Source organism: Balaenoptera ricei, chromosome 1, assembly GCF_028023285.1.
Source record: "Balaenoptera ricei isolate mBalRic1 chromosome 1, mBalRic1.hap2, whole genome shotgun sequence".
Classification (NCBI taxonomy): Eukaryota; Metazoa; Chordata; class Mammalia; order Artiodactyla; family Balaenopteridae; genus Balaenoptera; species Balaenoptera ricei.
In genome coordinates, this window is record NC_082639.1 from 45,943,294 (window position 1) to 45,962,917 (window position 19,624).

A 19,624-nucleotide genomic window follows, 5' to 3' on the forward strand; every position below is an offset into this window, starting at 1 on the left:
CTCTCTGCTCCTTCTACAGTGAGGCGCTGCTGGGATGGGGGCCTGGGGCAAGTGCAGGCTGAGGGAGGACTTGAGCTCTGCCACTTTTGCCTGTGACTTTAGGGGGCTGGATGGGCACCTGGCTCTGAGGATTCATTCTGTTGTTGTGTCGGCCCCTGCTTCTTTATCTTCTTTTAAAATTTTTTTTCCACATTTAAAAAATTGGGGTATAATTTACAAGTAGTAAAATTTCCCCTTTTTAGTGTACAATTCTACTAGTTTGGAAAACACATAAAGTTACAGAATCACTACCATAATCAAGATACAGAACATTTCCATAATCCCCCCAGTTTCTCTCATTCCCCATTGTGGTCAAGCCTCTTCCCACCCCCAACCCCAGGAGAACACAGATCAGTTTTCTGTCCCTTTAGTTTTGTCTATTTTGAGAATGTCCAATACGGGGAGTCATACAGTATATAACCTTTCAATCTGACTGCTTTCTCTTGGCACAAGGCCTTCACTCGTGTTGAGTGCTTGTTTGAGTTTGTTCCATTTCATAGTGAGTACCATTCCATCCTGGGCTTATGCATGCAGTCACTGCTCCTTCAGACACCTTCCCATCCACTAGGGCTGAATCTCCCATTTTCATGGGAATGCGACCGAGGCTCAGAGAGGTTGAGTCGCTTGCTCACAGTTACACAGCAATCAGTCGCAGCCCTGAGCTTCCAGCCCCGGTCCCCAGCATAGGCTGAGGAGGAGGCGCGGGAACGAGGCTGCCCTCTGGCCCATGCAGGTCCGCCTGTACACTCTAGAGGAGGACAAGTTCCTCTCCTTCCACATGGAGATGCTGGTGCACGTGGACGCCGCCCAGGCCTTCCTGCTGCTCTCAGACCTCCGTCGGAGGCCCGAATGGGACAAGCACTACCGGTGAGGGCAGCGGGGTGGGGCGGGGAGGTGGGCCCTCAGGTGTCTCCTCCTGAGCCTTCCCCCCACTGTGCTCAGCCCCTGCCGGCCTTTAGCAGGCAGGATGGGGGTGGGGCACTTGGTTATGTGTTAGGTGAGCGTCAGAGTCAAGGGTAGTCTGAGCCCTCAGGGAAGAGAGTGAGCCTGGAATTGGAGTCGGGGGCCTGGGTTTAAGTCTTGTTCCTGGCCTAACTAACTGTGTGACCATGGACAAATCATGTCTTTTCTGGGCCTCAGTTTCCCTCCTCTTAAAATGGGTACTTGAGGTGTGGGTTGTAGATTTGCACCCAGGGATAGATGAGTGATTTTCAAAGCATGTTCTGTGGAGTTCTGCCTTCCCAGAGGGGGCTCAGGGACTGCTTGGAGTGGTAGTTGGAAGTGGAGGGGGTGGGTGGGAACCCCTCGGGTGGGAACCCCTCCCAGACTCAGGGTAACTCAGAGAACGGCCAATTTGCTGAATTTACCAAGTTCGCCAGTTCTTCGTATGGATATGTACATGAATGTATATGAATGTTATTTTTTAATGTAGTGAGTTACTGAATATAAATGTTATTCCTATAAATGCATTTGTTCCCCAAATTTATTGATTCTCCATGTAAGTTTTTGCTTAGGAAAATAGCCAGAATTTCAGTGTTTAATATGGGAATGTTAAAGTTGAAACTGGTATTTTTTCAAATCCCTTTGAAGTCATTTTCTGTTATGCCAACACCCTCCTTTGGGGGTTATTTGATCATTTCTCCAATGGCTTATTAAGAGGAGCCTATATTCCTGAGTGTATCCATAAGGAGGATCTGTGTATCCGGAAATTCAATAAGCAGGTCATTTGGTGAGTTGATGTTTGACAAATTGGCCTTCCCCTACCTTCCCCCATCTCTGTTCACCAAAGTAGGCCTGCTTGTAGCTGTTCACACACAGGCTTTCTGCATAAGGTTTCTTTGCAAAAAAGGGCTGCGTTGCTTTAAAAAGCCCTGGTCTAGGTTGGCCCCAGGCCTGCTGGCCATGCCATCCTGGAAGCCTGAGAGGTGATTTGGTGGTGGATGTTGGGGAGAAGGGGTTGGGCATGTGGTAGGAAGGCTTCTTGGAGGAAGCGGGCTGGTGTGGGCCTTGAAGGCCCAATCAGATCTTGATGCTTGATGGGATTGGGGGGCGTGTCCTGAGGGGAAGGGAGGCCCTAGCAGCTTTCCTCCACCCTGCCCACAGCTGCCTTGTTCCTGAGGCAGCTTCCAGGGTAGGTGGGAGAGCAGGGAAAAGATGGCAGGTCTGGACATGGCTGTGCGTGTCTCTGCGTGGATGTCCTTTTGTGTGTGTGCGTGTTGGTGTAAGCCTACGTGTGTCTACCTGGGCACATGCGTGCAGTGTGCCCGGGCCTGAGGGGCCCAGCTCTGGCGCCCAACAGCCCAAGCACGTCCCACACCTGCTTCCTTATTAGCTCTGTGGCCGAAGGTGAGTTATTTCTCTGAGTCTCAGCCCCCTCATCTATAAAATGGGGATACTAAGAGTACCAACTGCATGGGCTGACGTGGGGTTAAGTGAAATAGGACCCATAACGCTCTTAGAACAGTGTCTGGCACACAGTGGGCGCTCACTAAATATTCAGTACAACTACTAAAGCATCACACATCTGTGTAGTGTGTGTGCATTGGTGGGTGTCTATCTGTGTATGTGTGCACATGTGTGCCCACGGGTGTGTGTTCATTTGCTTGTGTATGTGTCTGTGTGCCCGTGTGTGTGTTTATCTTGCCAGCCTTTTCTGCCTTCCTGTGGTCCCTGCTGAGCAGTGTTGGGGGTGAAATATCCCCCAAGCATCTGCTCAGGGCAGCTGAAGCACGGGAGGGCCTGGGTCAGACCTGCTCTCACACGAGGAGCTGGTGTGACGCCCGTGGGTTTTGCACAGGAGCGTGGAGCTAGTGCAGCAGGTGGACGAGGATGATGCCATCTACCACATCGTCAGCCCCGCCCTCGGCGGTGACCCCAAGCCCCAGGATTTTGTGATCCTGGCCTCTCGGCGGAAGCCTTGTGACAACAGGTGAGTGCCTGCCTTCTGGGGTGGGAGGTGGGCAGGGCTCATCTTCCTCCCCAGGGAGGGGACAGCAGCCTAGAGTCAGCCCTCTGCTTCCTACTGGCCGCAGTGGTCTTACTGTGGGTAGGATGGAGGACATGGGGATGCACGGCCCCTCTAGTCACTCATGCTCTAAAGCGGGGTGGTCTCTGTCCCTGGGGTAGAGAGGGCGCCTTGCCCCAGGCCACAGACGGGCCAGTTCTCACATGGCCAACTCCTTGGCCTCAGGCCTCTGAAGGCCCTGTGTTGGCTGAAGGGTGGTGAGGCTGTCAGCTGTGCCATGGTGGGGATGCCGGAGAGACGGCATCACTTCTGCTAGAAACAGGCAAAAAGATGAAGCACAAAAACCCCAAAGTGCAACACTGCTTCCTGAGTGTCTGCAGTGGAGGGGCTTTTCCAGAAAGTCCACGGTGCAGTCACGCTGGCTCCTGGTGAGTTCAGAGCTGCTAACCCACAGGCATCTCCTCTTTCCAGCTTGGCCCAGAGCCAGGCTCTGTGTGCCTCAGACTCTGGGTCAGTGCCAGAGGAGGGCTCTGGAACCAGGCCCTCACCCTCTCCTGTGTCCCCTCCACACCCTTCCTCCATTCCAGGGACCCCTATGTCATTGCGATGAGGTCAGTTACGCTGCCCACGCACCTTGAGACCTCGGAGTACAGGCGTGGGGAGACCATCTGCTCAGGCTTCTGCTTCTGGCACGAGGGGGACCAGTTGACCAAGGTGAGGCTGGGTGTCTCCCTTCCCCCTCCCACCCAGATTCACCCCAAAGCCACACCTGTGTCCAGAGCTCAGCACTGTCCAGCTCAGACAGTTCCAGACCCAGGCTCCCCTGCCCGTCAGCAGTCTCTCTCTTCCAGCTCAGGAGAGCCTAAGCGTGTCAGGCGCTGAAAATGAGCCTTCATTAAGACCTAATCTGTGCTAAGTCCGAGGCCACTGCAGGGTCTTGGAAAAAGCACTGGACACAGAGGGCAGAAGCCCTGGGCTCTGATCTAAAATTCTATCTCCTCATTTACTTACTGTCTAGGAAGGCTTTATATGGCTCTCAGGGCCCATAAAACTCAGCAGGGCAGTCAGTGTTAACTAAAGCGTAGGGGAGAAGGCTGAGGGTGGCTGGGCTGGGGATACGCATTGCCCCTTCCTCAGCTCACAGTGGCTCGGAGACTCCCCCCAGGCAGGGACTTGGACAGTGCTAGCTAACTTAATACATCTAAACTGACGAGCTCCTCAGGGCAATCCTTGGGCTTATTCTAACTTGAGTATGGCCCTAGAGCACCTTCATTTAAAAGGGATTCCGTGCTGGGCTCTGGAGACCCAGCCCCGGTCCTCCAGGGCCTCCTGGCTGACAGGGGAGACACGTGATGACAGTAGTGTGTGGTAACAGAGGGAAGCCAGGGTTGTCAGCACCCGGGGTGGGGGTGAGGGGTCGGGGGAGACCAGCTGGAGGAGGTCACACCCGCCAGTCACGCAGTCTTCTAAGGCCCCAGGTGCTGGCTGGTATTTGCTGCCTTCCTAGCAGGTGACAAGGCTGCCTTCCGCCCGCCTCATGTCCACTCAACTCCCACCCCTCCCACTACCCAGCCTCCCTGAGTGTGGCTTCCCATCCTGCAGGTGTCCTACTATAACCAGGCCACCCCAGGCTTTCTCAAGTACGTGACCACCAATGTGACTGGCCTCTCCTCTGAGTTCTACACCACCTTCAAGGCTTGTGAGCAGTTCCTCTTGGACAACCGGAACGATCTGGCCCCCAGCCTCCAGACCCTCTAGGCATCTTCAGTGGCCACCTCACGCCCAGCTCCCACTCCATCCTGCCCTGAGGACACACACGCAGTGCACTGAGGAAGGCAGAGGCATTTATTCCTTCCTGCCACCCCCGTGGGAAGCCTGGACCCAGGGGTCCACCAGCCCAGCACCCCTGGGTGGTCACTTTCTGCCAACATCTGCCAGCAAGTCTTGGTAGTAGCTCTGGGGTAGCCTGTAGTAGACTCGGGTCCTCTCCACGGCCCTGGCTGCTAGCAGCACTGCCCGCACAGATGCATAGCTGCCCCAGCCAGGGCTGTGTTCCACTGTGACAGTGGCCCGGGGGGAGCCTGCCAACAGCCTGGCCACGACTCCAGCCGCGCTCTGGCCCAGCGGCGCAGCCTGCAGCTGGAAGGACACGGGTTGCCAGAGGCCCTGGCACAGCTCCAGCATATCTGTGAGCAGCTGTTCCCTGTAGCCACTGCTCAGCACTTCCTCGGGCCAGCCTGGTGCCACCGTCACATGGGGGAAAACCTCGGCCACAGCTGTAAGCAACTCCCTGCCAGTCACGTAGCCAGGGACCACAAAACTCCCGTGGGAGACTGTGGCCCCGACCCACACAGGCCTAGGCAGGTGGCCAAGGGTGGAGAGTGTGGCCAGTGTGGCCAGGGATGGCCGGAGGGCTGTGGGCTCTGCTATGTGCACATGGATGCCCCAGCGTCCGGGGCGTGTGGCCAGCTGCAGCAGGCAGAACTCCAGTGTCAGGGCACGGCCATCTGGGGCACGTACGATGGGCACGGGGTCCCCAGCTACAGGCTCCTGGAGGCCAACTTTCAGCAGGATCATGCCTTCTCTGTCTGGAAGAGACAATGGAGGCAGCAGCGGGGTAATGGGATCTGTCGATCAGATCCGGGTTCCAGGTGGAAGGGCTGCTTTATGAATGTGCCCGGGGCTCATCAGAATGACACAATGAGTTGCTAGCTCAGCTCTGGGCCTTGCCTGTGGCTCAGCCCTGGGGCCCATGCCCGCCTCTCTTGCAGCGTGATGTGACTGAGGGCTCACAGGTGCTGAAGGCCAGGAGCCCCGCACTTTTGACGGCACTGTACTCCCTACCTTGCAGCTGTGTTGCTATGGTAACGGAGATCTGAGGCAGCTTCCCCAAGTGTAGGAAACTCTCGTGGTTGAGCTAGGAGCACAGGGGCTGCAGGTGGACCTTACCTGGGAGTCGCACTGTTGCTGTGCTCCTGTTGCCCTGGATGTCAGGAACCAGCCACTCCACGCTCAGACCCTCATCCCCAGGGAGCTGGAGAAGGGGGATCAGGCTGCCTCCCGTGTAGTAGCTTTGCTTCCGTGAGGTGTTCACTGTGGGGCAAATTGCCAAGATGAAGAGGCCGCTGGTCACAGAGCCCTCTGTGCACCGCGCATCCTCTCTAAGCCTCACAGCAAGCTTCCTGGGAGCTGTAATTCCCTGTTTTATAGATTACAGGTGATTTGCCCAAGGTCCTACGGCCAGTAGGCAGGGTTGCTGGGATTGGGACCTGATGGAGCCAGGTCCATCTGGCCCCAAAGCTGGTATTCCTCCCCCTCACCAAGATGGCTCCCAAGGCAGGAATGTTGGGTCTGATGGGTCCCCTTTGAGATGGCCTAACTACAGGCTCTCCTAGGTTTGGAGTCAGGGGAGTGAGGTGTTTGGACAAGGTAGTGTCTGCATCACTGATTAGCAGGTACAGTGGAGGGGCCATTCTCTGAAATGCTAGAGTAAACCTTAGAGGAACTGTATTGCAAGGGGAAGCATATGGGGTTTGGAATTTGCTGGTACCAGTAGGAGCTGTGCCACGTTCAAGCTGAATGACTTTGTATAAATTACCTAACTGTTCTGAATCTCAGTTTCCCTATCTGTAAAATGGAATCCCTGCTTCACAGATCTATAAAGCTTAGCATACCCTACTGGGGTCTGGCATACAACTGATGCTTAAAACGATTCCTTCCTCCTATCCCTCCTAGGATTTTCCCCTTCCAGTGCCCCATCCCACCTAACTCTGCTGCCGTGTCTACCAAGTGCTGCCCTGTGCAGAATCCGGCCCCACCGCCCTTTCCCATGCTGCCCAGACCCCTCCCTACTGGCGAGCTGCTTGAACTGCGACAGGAGAGGCTCGAAGAGGTCATAGTAGACTTGGTGGGTGGCGGTGTTGTCCCGGACGTAGAGGAGATCGTCCACTGACACGGGGTCCGAGGTGGCCTGCCACAGCGTCAGGCTGTACCTGGGGTCCAGAGAGCCAGCTCAGTGCCTGCCTGGGCCCAGCAGCCCTCAGCCCCACTCCTGTGCTCAGAGCTGGGCCCGAGCTGGGCAGGGGAGGAACGCTACCCTGCTTCCTGGGGGCAGAAGAAGCCACAGAGGCCTCGGCAACGATGACTGAGAGCAGAGGCTGAGAAGGAGGGGAGATGGACTGCCCTACCTCCTCACTTGGAGTGTCTATTTCTGGGTCCTGCCTTAGGAAGGAGACAAGGACAGAAGAGATGGGCACAGGGGGTGGGGTTAGAGGTCAGGTATGAAGAGGGGAAGGGGGCGGTCTCCAGTGGGGAGAGGCTGAGGAAGGTGGTGCTGGGCAGCTGGGGACAGAGTGCAGGGGTGGGGATGGGGCTTCCTCAATCCCTACAGAGCTATCCTGGGGCAGAGGCTGTAGGTGCAATCTGTGCCGCCCCAGGGAACAGCTGGCTTCCATGGGAGGAAGCTGTGGGAGGCAAATTGTGTCTCAGTGTAGACACTTTCCAATGGGCAGAGAGTTGTCTGCCAATGGACGGGCTGCCTCAGATGATAGTGAGCTCCCCATTACCGGAGGCATACAAGCAGAAAGCAGGGACATTGTAGAGCATGTGAGCACCAGCAGAGTCTGGACCAGATGATCAATAAGACCCTTCTAGCCATGAGCCTCTGGGATCTTCCGGGGGCATCAGTGCCTGGGAGCGGGTTTGGAGGGAGTGGGAGCTGTGGCAGGGGCCTGGGAGTCCTCACCTCTCAGATTGGCCCAGCAGCCAGCTGAAGTGGGGCCAGGCAGCCCGCACCATGACAGCCCGCACAGGGAAGGTGACCTTCTGTGGCAGTCCTTCCACCAGCCCCTGCATCTTCTCTACCATGGCTCGGGTATACGTCCCCTTTGGGAACAGGGGCAGGTAGAGGGTGGTCCAGCCTGGAGACAGGGTTACCTTAGAATACTTCTCCTGGACCAAGGCCAGGAACCTGCAGAGAATCAGAGATGCTGGTCTTTTAGAGCCCCTCCCTCATCTCCCGGGTTCCCATCACAGTGCTAAGAAGAGGCAGGATCTATTGCATCTATGATATAAGGGCACAGTCCTAAAGAACAGAAATGGCTTGCTCAAAGTCCCACAGTAGGGCATGGACTTTGGTGTCTGGGAGGTCTGGGTTTGGGTCCTGATTCTGTGACCTTGGGCAGCTCACCCAGCCCCTTTGATTCTCAAAGATGGCATCCTTTCAGGCAGGACAGGCCTTCGTAAACATACCCACATGGACGGGGGGGTTGCAATCTAAAGTCCCAGCTGTGGGATGTGGGTTCTCCCAGCTGTGAGAGTCTCTGAACTTTCATATTTTATTTAAAAATTTCATTCAAATTTTGCCTTGATGCAAATTTTAATAGGCAAATAATGTTACCCTCCCTCTCCCCAAATTATTGAGTAATTTTCTTCACTCCAAGAAGGTGAACCATTATTTATCTTGGGCCACTGACTACATTTTCAATCTGCTGCTTTCCAAATGCACCTAAGTTTGAGAATCATGATAAATATTGGACGGATGGATTGTTGGCTGACTGGCTGGAAAGATGGATGGATGGATGGATGGGCGGTAAAGAGCATGGAGGTTACAGTCAGAAAGGCCTGGTTTTGAATCTTTCCTCTGCCAATTACTAGATTTAGGCAGGTCATTAACTTCAGTGAGATATTTCCTGTATTAAGTAAATGAAAATAATATTACCTACCTCATTCTCAAGTAAGAGTTAAGTGGTATTCTACAACTAGAGTACTTGAAAAGTGCCTGTGACACACAATAAACATTCAACAGATTGTGCCTCAATTATTGTCAGCTTTCTCATCTGCAAAATGGTGAGAAAAAATGCTCCTAACCTGGCATTGCTATGTGAAGATCAACTCAGATATATGCTCTCCTTTTAAGTGGCCCTTTGTAAACTGGAGCACACCATGCATGTGTTACGTGAGGGTGGTTGGTGGCAGTGCTGGGATTTCATGGGGGGCTAGGGAAGGAGTCAGTGCTTTAGACTTTTCTAGCAGGCCAAGTGTTGCCCTTGTCACTGGACTAGGACCTGTTTGCCCTCCAGGAATAAACACTGTAGTAAGGGTGACAAACCTGTAATCCAACAGTGATAGTTCAACGAAATCAGGACTGTTAGGAGAAAGTGTGAGTGAAGGCCCTCAGCGGCCTTGGATGTCAGGGAAGTTTCTGGGACAGGTAATGACTGGGCAAAGGTTCATCAGGAAATGGGGGAAAGGCATTCGAGGCAGAGGGAATAGCACGTGTGAAGGCTCAGACGTCAGACTACATGGTGTGGCTGGAAGCAAACTCAGCAAAGGTCCCCTGAGCACCTACTGTGCCAGATGTTGACGGAAGAGGATTGGACACAGCTGGGGCAGAGAGGCGAATACTCACTGTGTAGCATTGACTTCTATCGGGATGGGCATGTTGGGGCCCCTCAGGATGTCGGCATTGATCCATACAGGCCTCCGAACTCTCCCCTCCTCGGTCAGCCGCCGCAGGAGGTCCAGGGAGGGGCCCACGGCCTTGATGCTCTTGAAGTCTAGTTTGATGCCTGTGGGGAGAGGGCCAAGGGCTTGGGGAACTGGTCCCTCGTGCTCAAGGAAGAAGGAAACAGAAGACATGACTTCCTGGGACAGAGAGAGCAGGTATGGTATGTGTGTTGGGGGCAGGGAGGGAAGACAGGGACCAGATTCTCGCTGGGTGTGAAGAAGGGCTTTCAAACAGGCAGAGCTAACCTGGAGAGAAAGGACTTGCCTCTGTAGGAATGAGCTTCCGTCCCCCATCACCAAGGGGAGGAAGCAGATGGTGCGTAAGCGCTTGGGACTTGGGGCTGGTTCAGGGGTTGTCAAGCATCGGATGAAAAGGGACTGTGATTCTTGGACAGGCAGGCTCAGAGGGGCCTAAGCCACCTGAGCCTGAACAGCAGGAGGTGAGGCTGAGATGTTAGAGAAAGATGTTGAAAGACAGGCCAAGGAGATCGCACTTTGTCCTGAGGACAATGGGGAGCCATGGAGGGTTAAAGCAGGGGAGTGACGTGACAATTGGCATTTTGGAAAGCTCACTCAGGTAGGGGCTGAGTTTGGAAGCAGGAAGCCAGTGAGGAAGGAGGTCCAGGAGAAAGATGATGTGACTGGGGCTGGATCAGGGGGTAGGATTCAGGGTTAGAATTGGCAGATGCAGCAGCTGAGCGGATGTGGGGGATGAGGGAGAGACATTAGGGTGATGCCTGGATTCTGACTATCACTAGCAAAGAGACGTGGGAGGGGAAGGTGGAATGTGGCTTTTGAGCATGTTGTAACCAGTTCCACGGATTCAGGGCCCAGACATGTTTGGCCCTTTGCAGCTTACCCTGCACTTTTTCATCGCTCATCTCACTGATCTTCCCCGAGCCCAGGCCTCTAGAGCGGTGGGCTGGAAAGCCAAGGCAACGAGCAACTCCTGACGAGCACTGGACTAGCTTCCTAGTGGAAGGACCCCTGCACATGCGGCCTGAGGACCAGAGGGCTGGGCAGCTGGGGAGGGGCTGAGAGAGGTCCTTACCCTTCTGGGAAGAGGCCAGCACGGCCTCCAGCCACTGCTGTAGGGTGTTGTCACTGTAGATGGCTGGGGGGTGCGCCATGATGGGGACCCCTGTCTCGTTGACTGTGCCGAGCCCTTCTACCGTGACGTCTGCCTCCAGGGCCACAGCGTCACCTGTGCAAGAGGACAAACTCCATCTTGATTGGTTCCTTTTTTTTTTTTTTTTGCTGCACAACCTGTGGGATCCTAGTTCCCCGACCAGGGATTGAACCTGGGCCCCGGCAGTGAGAGCGCTGTGTCCTAACCACTGCACCACCAGGGAATTCCCAGATCATCTCCTTTTTTAAAGCAATTTTTCTCATCATCGAAGTATTACACATTTATTATACAACATTTGGAAAATACAGAAAAGCAGAAAGAGAAATATTCGCCCACATTTCCAAATTTTTGCTACTAAAAAATAATGATGCATATTTTATTCTGATTTTCTGATTTTTTTTTTTTAAATAAATGTATTTATTTATTTTTGGCTGTGTTGGGTCTTCATTTCTGTGCGAGGGCTTTCTCTAGTTGCGGCGAGCGGGGGCCACTCTTCATCGCGGTGCGCGGGCCTCTCACTATCGCGGCCTCTCATTGTGGAGCACAGACTCCAGACGCGCAGGCTCAGTAGTTGTGGCTCACGGGCCCAGTTGCTCCGCAGCATGTGGGATCTTCCCAGACCAGGGCTCGAACCCGTGTCCCCTGCGTTGGCAGGCGGATTCTCAACCACTGCGCCACCAGGGAAGCCCTTCTGATTATTTTTTATCCTGACTTGAGGAAAGCATTTCCATTGTAGTTCACTTTTTGATGTATTTTCTTCCACTTTTATCTATGTATAGTTTTTACACAGTTGGGAATACTCTGCATTTATAATTTTAATCTTTTTCTTTCAATAGTGACACATTTTTTACAATCTTTTCTATGTTTCATTAAAAAAAAAAAGCTGCAAAAACCCTGATTGAGGGCACTCACCCTGCTTTAGTTAGCCACTCTCCCATTCCTGAGACCTCCTAGTAGTTTCTAAATTTTTGCTACTAACAAATAATTATGCATGTTTTATTCTGATTTTCTGATTATTTTTTATCCTGACAAGGAATTTGAGTCAGGGCCATGCAGGGTGTTTTTAAGGCCCATACTAACAAATTACTGTCTAGAAAAATTCTTCTGACTCATGTTCCTGCCAAGAATACGTAAGCTGGCCCATCTCCGGCACACTTACAGCACTGAGCATCATTATTTTTATCTTTTAAATGCACACAGTTAACTCCGTCAGGTGGCTGTGTGACGCCTGCTCCGAGAGTTCTGTCCAGGAGGGAGCTGAGGCCTTTCGGTGAGAAACAGGCCAGAAGAGCCGGCCAGGGTCTCTGTCTAAGGAATGGAGTGGAGGGCAGGCAGGGTCTCTGTCTAAGGAATGGAGTGGAGGGAAGGCGGGGTCGTTCTCAGCTCCTGCCCCATCACAGACAGTTGGCATCAGAGGGCCTCTTGTGTTTGACACTCGCAGCCTCTTGACTCGAGCTCTGCTCCCCTCCAAGTCCATTCTGCACACGGCCACTAGAGTGAGTATTCCAAACACGTACCTGATCGTGTCACTTCTGTTAAAAAATCAAAACGTCCCTGCCCATTGTCCTAAGAGTCCAAGCTAAATGCCTTACCATAGTCTGTGAGGTCCTGCATGACCAGGCCTGGCAAACTTTCCCATCTCATCTCGAGTCCCTCTCTCCCTCAATCTCTAGCTTCCAGCCACTCCTGTTTCTCCAACATTAATGTGCACACAAATCACCCAGGAACTGTTAAAATGCAAGTTCTGCTCAGTAGGTCTGGGGTGGGGCCCAAGATGTCTAACAATCTCCCCCGTGATGCCCATGCTGCTGGTCCGTGGCCCACACTTTGCGTATCGATGCTCAAATATCTTGTCTTCCTTTCTCTGGGCTCTTACACATGGCTGTTGTCTTGGCAACACTTCCCTCCGCAGCTTTACTAGGCCACCTCCAGCTCATCTGTGGGTGTTGGCTTAAAATATCAAGGAGGCCATCCCTAAACCACACATCCAGTCTAAGGTTGCCAGCTTCTCCTTTGAGTGCTCAGCCCCCATGTAATTACTCATTTAGCACCAGCTTTCCTGAGTGTAAGTGCCAGGGAGCAGGGTCCGGGTCTGTGTTGCCCATCACTTGGATTTCCAGTGCCAAGACAATACTAGGCCTAAAAAAGGACCTTCAAAAATGTTTGTTGGATGAGAAAAGACTGAATGAATGGGTGATAGAAAAGTTAAGATCAACCAGCGCAGGTTCAGAAAGGTGATAGAGCTTGCCCAAAGTCGCAGAGAATTTTTGCAGATTTCTTTAAAATCTAGGTGTCTGGATTTCCAGGAGGGGGAGGAAGCTGAGTGCCAGGCTGTCCCCAGCACTGAGCCAGGCACTTTGCATTGTCCCATTTCATCCTCATATTATACCTCCTGCCCAGAGCTCTGGACTCCCTGGAGTCCTCACGGGCAAGATGGAGATGAGCCTCCCCGGGCCGTGACTACAGGACATGAACATAAAGGCACGTTGTAAACTGTGAAGGGCTATATGAAGGTAGCCTTTATTTTTATGGCTTGAACACAAAGCACTTTCTTTTCTTAACTTTCGGTTACCTGGGAATGCAAAGAGAGGGGTCCAAAGGGTTTGGGGCCCATCAAGGCCCAGAGAAGCCAGGCCCGAGGGGGGCAACTGGGCAGGTAAGAGGGTAGTTCAAGAGAATGGATACTGAAGGGTCTCCTTCCCTATCTAACGGGAGCCAGTTCCGGTCTGAGGAGGGTGGGGGCACTCTGGGAGGGAGCCAGGGCTGGAACCCAGGTCTCTGAGTCCCGGTGAACCTCCGATGCTGCTGCCTTGCTGCCTCCCTTGAGACACTGTGAGCCCCTTGAACACAGGGCCACATCTCATTCATGTCTAAACCTCCTCCTGAGCTGGGTGCAGAGTAGGGGCCCAGCAAACGCTCAGTGAAGTGGACTAAAGACTGATGGACCTAACCTACCTCCTTGCGATCGCCACCTGGATCCAGCTTCCTCCCGAAGTCTCCTCCCTTGTCATTTACACCTGTTATGTGCCTTCCAGATGCTGAATCTGGGGGGCCAACTTGCTTGAGTGGGGGTGTGAAGGAACAGGAGATGAGGAAAGGATCAGGTTTCTGCAGCCACAGTAGGAGTCCTGGTCCTCAGGGGCGCAGTCAGGTGGGAAAGAGTGATGTTCTCCAGAGGGAGCCCACAGGAAGTTACCAGACCCTCCTTCCCCTCCCCCACATGCCAGGAGCTCTATGCATCACGTCTGGCAGGAGAGCGCTGTGGCTGAGTGTGCAGATCCTGAACCCAAGGCTGCTAGCTTCCAGTCCCAGCTCTAACACTTGCAAGCTGTGTGACCTTGGGCAAGTTACTGGACCACTCTGTGCTTCCTGTCCCCTCGTTTACTAGAAGTAAATAATAAAATATCCTTTGTTAGGCATTCACTAAGTATTAATTATCATTTACGTGGAGTAGCTCACTTAACTAGGGTGAGCAGATGTCCCCATTTGCCTGGGATAGTCTGGTGTATTCCTGTTGTTTCAGCATAATTATTAATAATGACCTCTTTCACTATCAAAAGTGCCCTGGTTTGGATGATAAATGATATGGTCATCCTACCAGCCCACATTTTGCAGAGGGAAAAACTGAGCTGCAGATGGGTGAAGTCACCTGTCCCAAATCACTCCTCTGGTAAATGATAAAAGGTAGAATTTGAACCCAGTCTGTCTGCCTCCTAGGCCTTTGCTGTGGCCCCTCCCCTCCACATGGGTGTCCAGTCACGTTCAAAGTGACTTCACCGGCCTAACCCTGGCCTACCATTGGCTCCCCCCGAGGGTCCCCACCTCAGTCGTGGAGCCACCCTCCTCCCAGAGACCTACCCCAGGGACCTAGCAGGACCCTCAGGGAGAAAACTGGGCCTGGGGTCCTCCGCACCCCTGCAGCTATGCTAAGGGGTGCCTCTGCACGCTCCATGCTGTTGGGCACTGCCTGGTTGGGGCCCTTAGCTTTCTTCTTGGCCAAGGTCCCAACTTGGTGGGGCCTGATCCCTTACCTGCTGCCCCAGGGCTGACCTGGGATGAGCCTGGGGCTGGCAGATCCTCTTGGCTTTCCCTCAGGCTTTATCTGCCAGATAAGGGCCCTCCCTCTTGCCAGGGAGTTCTCTGGCCTCTTATCACCCAAGTCTGGCCATTAGCCTCCCGATCCTGAAGCAGCAGCAAACTGGCTCCACCCAGCCTGTGATGGCCTCTCCTCTGCTGACCGCCAAGCCTGCCTCCTCCAGGAAGTCTCCCTAAGGACTCATTCATTCATTCAGCAAACCTTTCCCAGATGCTCATTCCCAGGCTCTCTGCTGGTGACTCTGCAGGAGTAAGAGCCAGAGGCCTGGCGCCTAGGTCTTGCTCTGCTTCAGACCTACTGTGTGACCTTGGACAAGACCCTCTGGATCTCACTTTCCTAAAATTGAGGGATTTTGGTTGAGCAGTGGTTCTCAAAGTGTGATCCTGGGGCCAGCAACATCAATGTCACCTGGGAACTTATTAGAAATGCAAATTCTCAGGCTCCACCCCAGAACAACTGAATCTGAAACTCCAGGGCTGGGGCTAGCAATGTGTTTTCTGAAGCATGCTCAAATTTGGGGACCCTTCCTTTTATCTTGAATAGTCACTGCTTCAGAGTTTACAAGCACATACGTGAACATGATCTAATGAGCTTCCCCATAGTCCCGGAAGAGTGATCTTCCCTTTTGAACTGGGCCAGGCATAATGCAGTGGCTTAGAGCGTGGGAGCTGACCACTGGGTGCTCCAATGCTGGCTTAGCCACTTTCAAACAATGTGACCTTAGTGTGAAGTTAGGTAAGTCACCTAACTTTTCTGAGCCTCCATTTTTCTTCTGTCGAATGGCACCCACAAAACAGGCTGCTCTTAGTCCCAGGAGACCCACGTGGAATGTGAGTGTGTGTCCCCACAGGGAGTGGTTGCTGACTGGCTGCCGTGATCATTCTGAATCAGAGGCTCAGGAATTACACAGTTTGCTCAGGCTTCCACAGCTCGTTTTTGGTAGCGCTGGCACTCAAACATCTTCTGGCTCTTTAGACTTTGAGGACAAAGGCCTCCTTAGCAGGGAAGCTGTCTCCTGACAAGGCCTGGGAGGAAGGGCAGGATGTGACCTTGGAACCAGACATCTCTGCACAACCTGAGCCAGTCACTTAACCTCTGAGCCCCCACTTTCTCAAGTGGAGGATGGCAAGAACGCGGCGATACCCATCCTAATGCCACCTCATAGGTAATGCTGTCTTAGCCCCACCTCCGCTCTCCCTCCATTGCCTCCACCTCTGCCCCAGCCTGCCCCAGTCCTGGCAACTGGACTTACTGCTGAGGGCAGCCCTCATCTCCTTCTGGCTGTTGGCAGCATGGTACCAGGTGACCAGCAGGCCGTCGTGTTGGCTGATCTGACCCTGACTCAGCAGGTAGTCCAGCATGTCCGCGTCGGAGCGGCAGTCCGCATCCTGCTCACAGCCTGGAATCAAGGCGAAGGGAACTGTTAGCATTAGTTCTTGCCCCAGACCAAGACTCTCATCCGTACATCCTACTAACCCTCCTTGGGCCCCGGGGAGTGTCTAGCACGCCATCTAGCAGAGACAGTGGACCCCAGATTCATCAGTACTGGGAGAGAGAGAAATACGTGGGGTCCTGGGCACAATGATGCTCTGAACCAGCCTGCGGATGTTGGGAAGTTCACTGATAAGGGAACATTTAAGGGAGACCTAGAAGGATGGGTGTGTAAATTTGACCAAAATAGGGGACTAGGTTATTTCAGACAGAGAGAACAGTATAAGCAAGGGTTTGACCATAGGAAATATATGGTTGCCTAAAGGAATGGCCATTGGCCTGGTACAGAATGCAGAGAAATGGAATAGGGCAAGATTGGAAGAGGGCTGTGATCCAGTTGTAAATGGCTTTGGGAGCTAGCAAAGGAGTTGGGTGTGTGCTGGAGACAGCAAACTAGGTTTATGTTTAGAAAGATCTCCTTACACAGTGGTTAAGAATATGCCTGCCAATGCAGGGGACACGGGTTCAAGCCCTGGTCCGGGAAGATCCCACATGCCACAGAGCAACAAAGCCCGCGTGCCGCAACTGCTGAGCCACGTGCTGCAACTGCTGAGCCCACGTGCTGCAACTACTGAAGCCTGTGTGCCTAGAGCCCATGCTCCGCAACAAGAGAAGCCACTGCAATGAGAAGCCCATACACTGCAACGAAAAGCCCATACACTGCAATGAAGAGTAACCCCTGTTTGCCACAACTGGAGACAGACCGCATGTAGCAATGAAGACCCAACACAGCCAAAAATAATAAATAAATAAAAATTAAAAAAAAAAAAAGCAAAGAGCTCCTTGGTGGCAGACCGAACATGGGCTGGTGTGAGCAGGCTGGCAGCAGAGACTGTGTGGGAGGGGGAGGGTTGCTGCAGGGGTCCAGCAGGAGACAGAGGCTTGAGAGGTCATGGTGGGCAGGGATGGAGGGTAGAGGATGGGAAGGAAGAGCCTCGAGGCACAGGACTGAAGATACAGGCAAGAGGCAGGAGGAAGAGAGGCTGCTCCCAGGTCCCCGTGTGGATGGAGGACCCTTCACCAGGAGAGGGCGCAGAGGGGAAAGGGAAAGTTCAGCTCAGTCAGCTGAATTTGAGATGCCCGCGTGACCCTCCAAGAAGGAATGTTCATCTGGGGGCACAGAAGGAGGTCTGGGCTGAAGACCAAGGTTCATTGGTCCTCAGGTAACTGAAGCCTGGTAAAAAAGGAAGGGAAAGTTAATGGGACTGTCTGTTGGGGATCAAGTCTTGGTGGGGTTGGTGATGGGAGGGGCAGGTAGAGCTGTGGATGGAGGAGAGTCTTGGTAGGGAGGGGAGAGGAGGCCATCAGGGCTGTCAATGGGGACAGAACCTTCTGGGGGCAAGGAGTGAGGGATGGGGGAAGCCGACCAGATGGCATGACCGGGAAGCTCCTACCTGGCAGGATGCCCTGCTGCAGCGAGAAACACAGGATCATCCCGATGATGAACACCAGAGCCACACTGGCACTGCTGACAAGGGCCCACTTCGAGCACTTCGAGCACCCCTTCTTGTAGGCCATGATGACCCTCTCTGGGAAATGCCCCACACTCCTCGCGGTGCAGAGTCTCCTGAGGCTCTCAGAGCTGGGATTGGATGGGATGCAGGAGCCTTAGCAGCACCTAATTCTCCCCTGGCGGGCTAGGAAAATGTCCCAGAAGACAGCTCCCGTAGTCCCTCCTACCTTCCCGCCCTCCTCCTCCTCCTCTTTCTCTCCCAGGATCTTAACAGGTCAAGCAGAAAATCCTGCCACCTCCAAAATGACCTTTGAGCACATTAGGAGGCAGCAGAGGATGTTAGACTGAGCCCCACCTGCTGCTTGTCTGCCCCTGCCTGGGAGTTGGGGGACCAGGGATCTAGATCCAGCTTGACTTTGCTTTTCTGAAGACCTGGAGGTATTCTTCCCCTGCATAAAAGGAGACACATAGATGGTACTTCCCTCTTTCTGCCCTGCCCCAGGGAGTCACAAAGGTCAGGCAAGGGTGGGTGACAAGGACAGATTAGATCTGCTGGAGGAATATGAATTTTCCTTCTATCCCAGATAGATTATCTACCTGAGATTGAAAGTGATAGGCCGGGAGGGCAGGGGGGAAGATGGCAGAGTAGAAGGACGGGCGCTCACTCCCTCTTGCGAGAGCACCAGAATCACAACTGAACGATCATCAATAGGAAGACACTGGAACTCACCAAAAAAGATACCCCACATCCAAAGACAAAGGAGAAGCCACAATGAGATGGTAGGATGGGAGCAATCACAATAAAATCAAATCCCATAACTGCTGGGTGGTTGACTCACAAACTGGAGAACACTTATACCACAGAAGTGCACCTACTGGAGTGAAGGTTCTGAGCCCCACGTCAGCCTTCCCAACCTGGGGGTCTGGCAACGGGAAGAGGAATTCCTAGAGAATCAGACTTTGAAGGCTAGCGGGATTTGATTGCAAATCGACAGGGCTGAGGGAAACAGAGACTCCACTCTTGGAGGGCACACACAAAGTAGTGTGCACATCGGGACCCAGGGGAAGGAGCAGTGATCCCATAGGAGATTGAACCAGACCTACCTGCTAGTGTTGGAGGGTCTCCTGCCGAGGCGGGTTGTGGCTGTGGCTCACAGTGGGGACAAGGACACTGGCAACAGAAGTTCTGGGAAGTACTCCTTGGCGTGAGCCCTCCCAGAGTCCACCATTAGTCCCACCAAAGAGCCGGGTAGGCTCCAGTGTTGGGTTGCCTCAGGCCAAACAACCAACAGGGAGGGAACCCAGCCCCACCCACCAGCAGACAAGGGGATTAAAGTTTTACTGAGCTCTGCCCACAGGAGCAACACCCAGCTCTACCCACCACCAGCCCCTCCCATTAGGAAACTTGCACAAGCCTCTTAGGTAGCCTCATCCACCAGAGGGCAGATAGCAGAAGCAAGTAGAACTACAATTCTGCAGCCTGTGGAAGGAAAACCACATTCACAGAAAGATAGACAAAATGAAAAGGCAGAGGACTTTGTACCAGATGAAGGAACAAGATAAAGCCCCAGAAAAACAACTAAATGAAGTGGAGATAGGCAAACTTCCAGAAAAAGAGTTCAGAATAATGATAGTGAAGATGATCCAGGACCTCAGAAAAAGAATGGAGGCAAAGATTGAGAGGATGCGAGAAATGTTTAACAAAGACCTAGAAGAATTAAAGAACAAACAAACACCTAGAAGAATTAAAGAACAAACAAACAGAGATGAACAATACAACAACTGAAATGAAAAATACACTAGAAGGAATCAATAGCAGAATAACTGAGGCAGAAGAATGGATAAGTGACCTGGAAGGCAGAATGGTGGATTCACTGCCACGGAACAGAATAAAGAAAAAAGAATGAAAAGAAATGAAGACAGCCTAAGAGACCTCTGGGACAA

At 53.0% G+C, this 19,624-nt stretch overlaps 2 protein-coding genes across 7 annotated transcripts in view; one reads left to right on the top strand and one right to left on the bottom strand.

Moving 5' to 3' along the window:
• The window catches only part of ACOT11 (acyl-CoA thioesterase 11), a 51,776-nt gene extending 45,076 nt beyond the window's left edge, over positions 1–6,700 (top strand). For both annotated transcript variants that reach the window (XM_059923257.1, XM_059923264.1), the window contains exons 13-16: positions 773–906; positions 2,837–2,968; positions 3,592–3,718; positions 4,607–6,700. In XM_059923257.1, coding sequence (XP_059779240.1) covers positions 773–906; positions 2,837–2,968; positions 3,592–3,718; positions 4,607–4,762 — 549 coding nt within the window. In that variant the 3' untranslated portion in view covers positions 4,763–6,700. The remainder of the gene's footprint in view (positions 1–772; positions 907–2,836; positions 2,969–3,591; positions 3,719–4,606) is intronic.
• Positions 4,829–18,952, bottom strand: FAM151A (family with sequence similarity 151 member A). Of its 5 annotated transcripts, none has more exons than XM_059923287.1 (10): positions 18,785–18,952; positions 18,036–18,129; positions 17,622–17,809; positions 15,989–16,135; positions 10,563–10,715; positions 9,414–9,573; positions 7,749–7,973; positions 6,857–6,996; positions 5,954–6,097; positions 4,829–5,592 (listed from the first exon to the last, which is right to left on the bottom strand). In XM_059923287.1, the coding sequence occupies exons 3-10, from the start codon at positions 17,743–17,745 to the stop codon at positions 4,919–4,921; spliced, it is 1,767 nt and encodes a 588-aa protein (XP_059779270.1). In that variant the 5' UTR covers positions 17,746–17,809; positions 18,036–18,129; positions 18,785–18,952; the 3' UTR covers positions 4,829–4,918. The 5 variants fall into 5 exon arrangements, with proteins under 5 accessions (XP_059779270.1, XP_059779260.1, XP_059779288.1 ...); XM_059923277.1 differs by having other exon boundaries at positions 17,622–17,864; XM_059923305.1 differs by lacking the exon at positions 18,036–18,129.
• Positions 18,953–19,624: the final 672 nt, after the last annotated feature.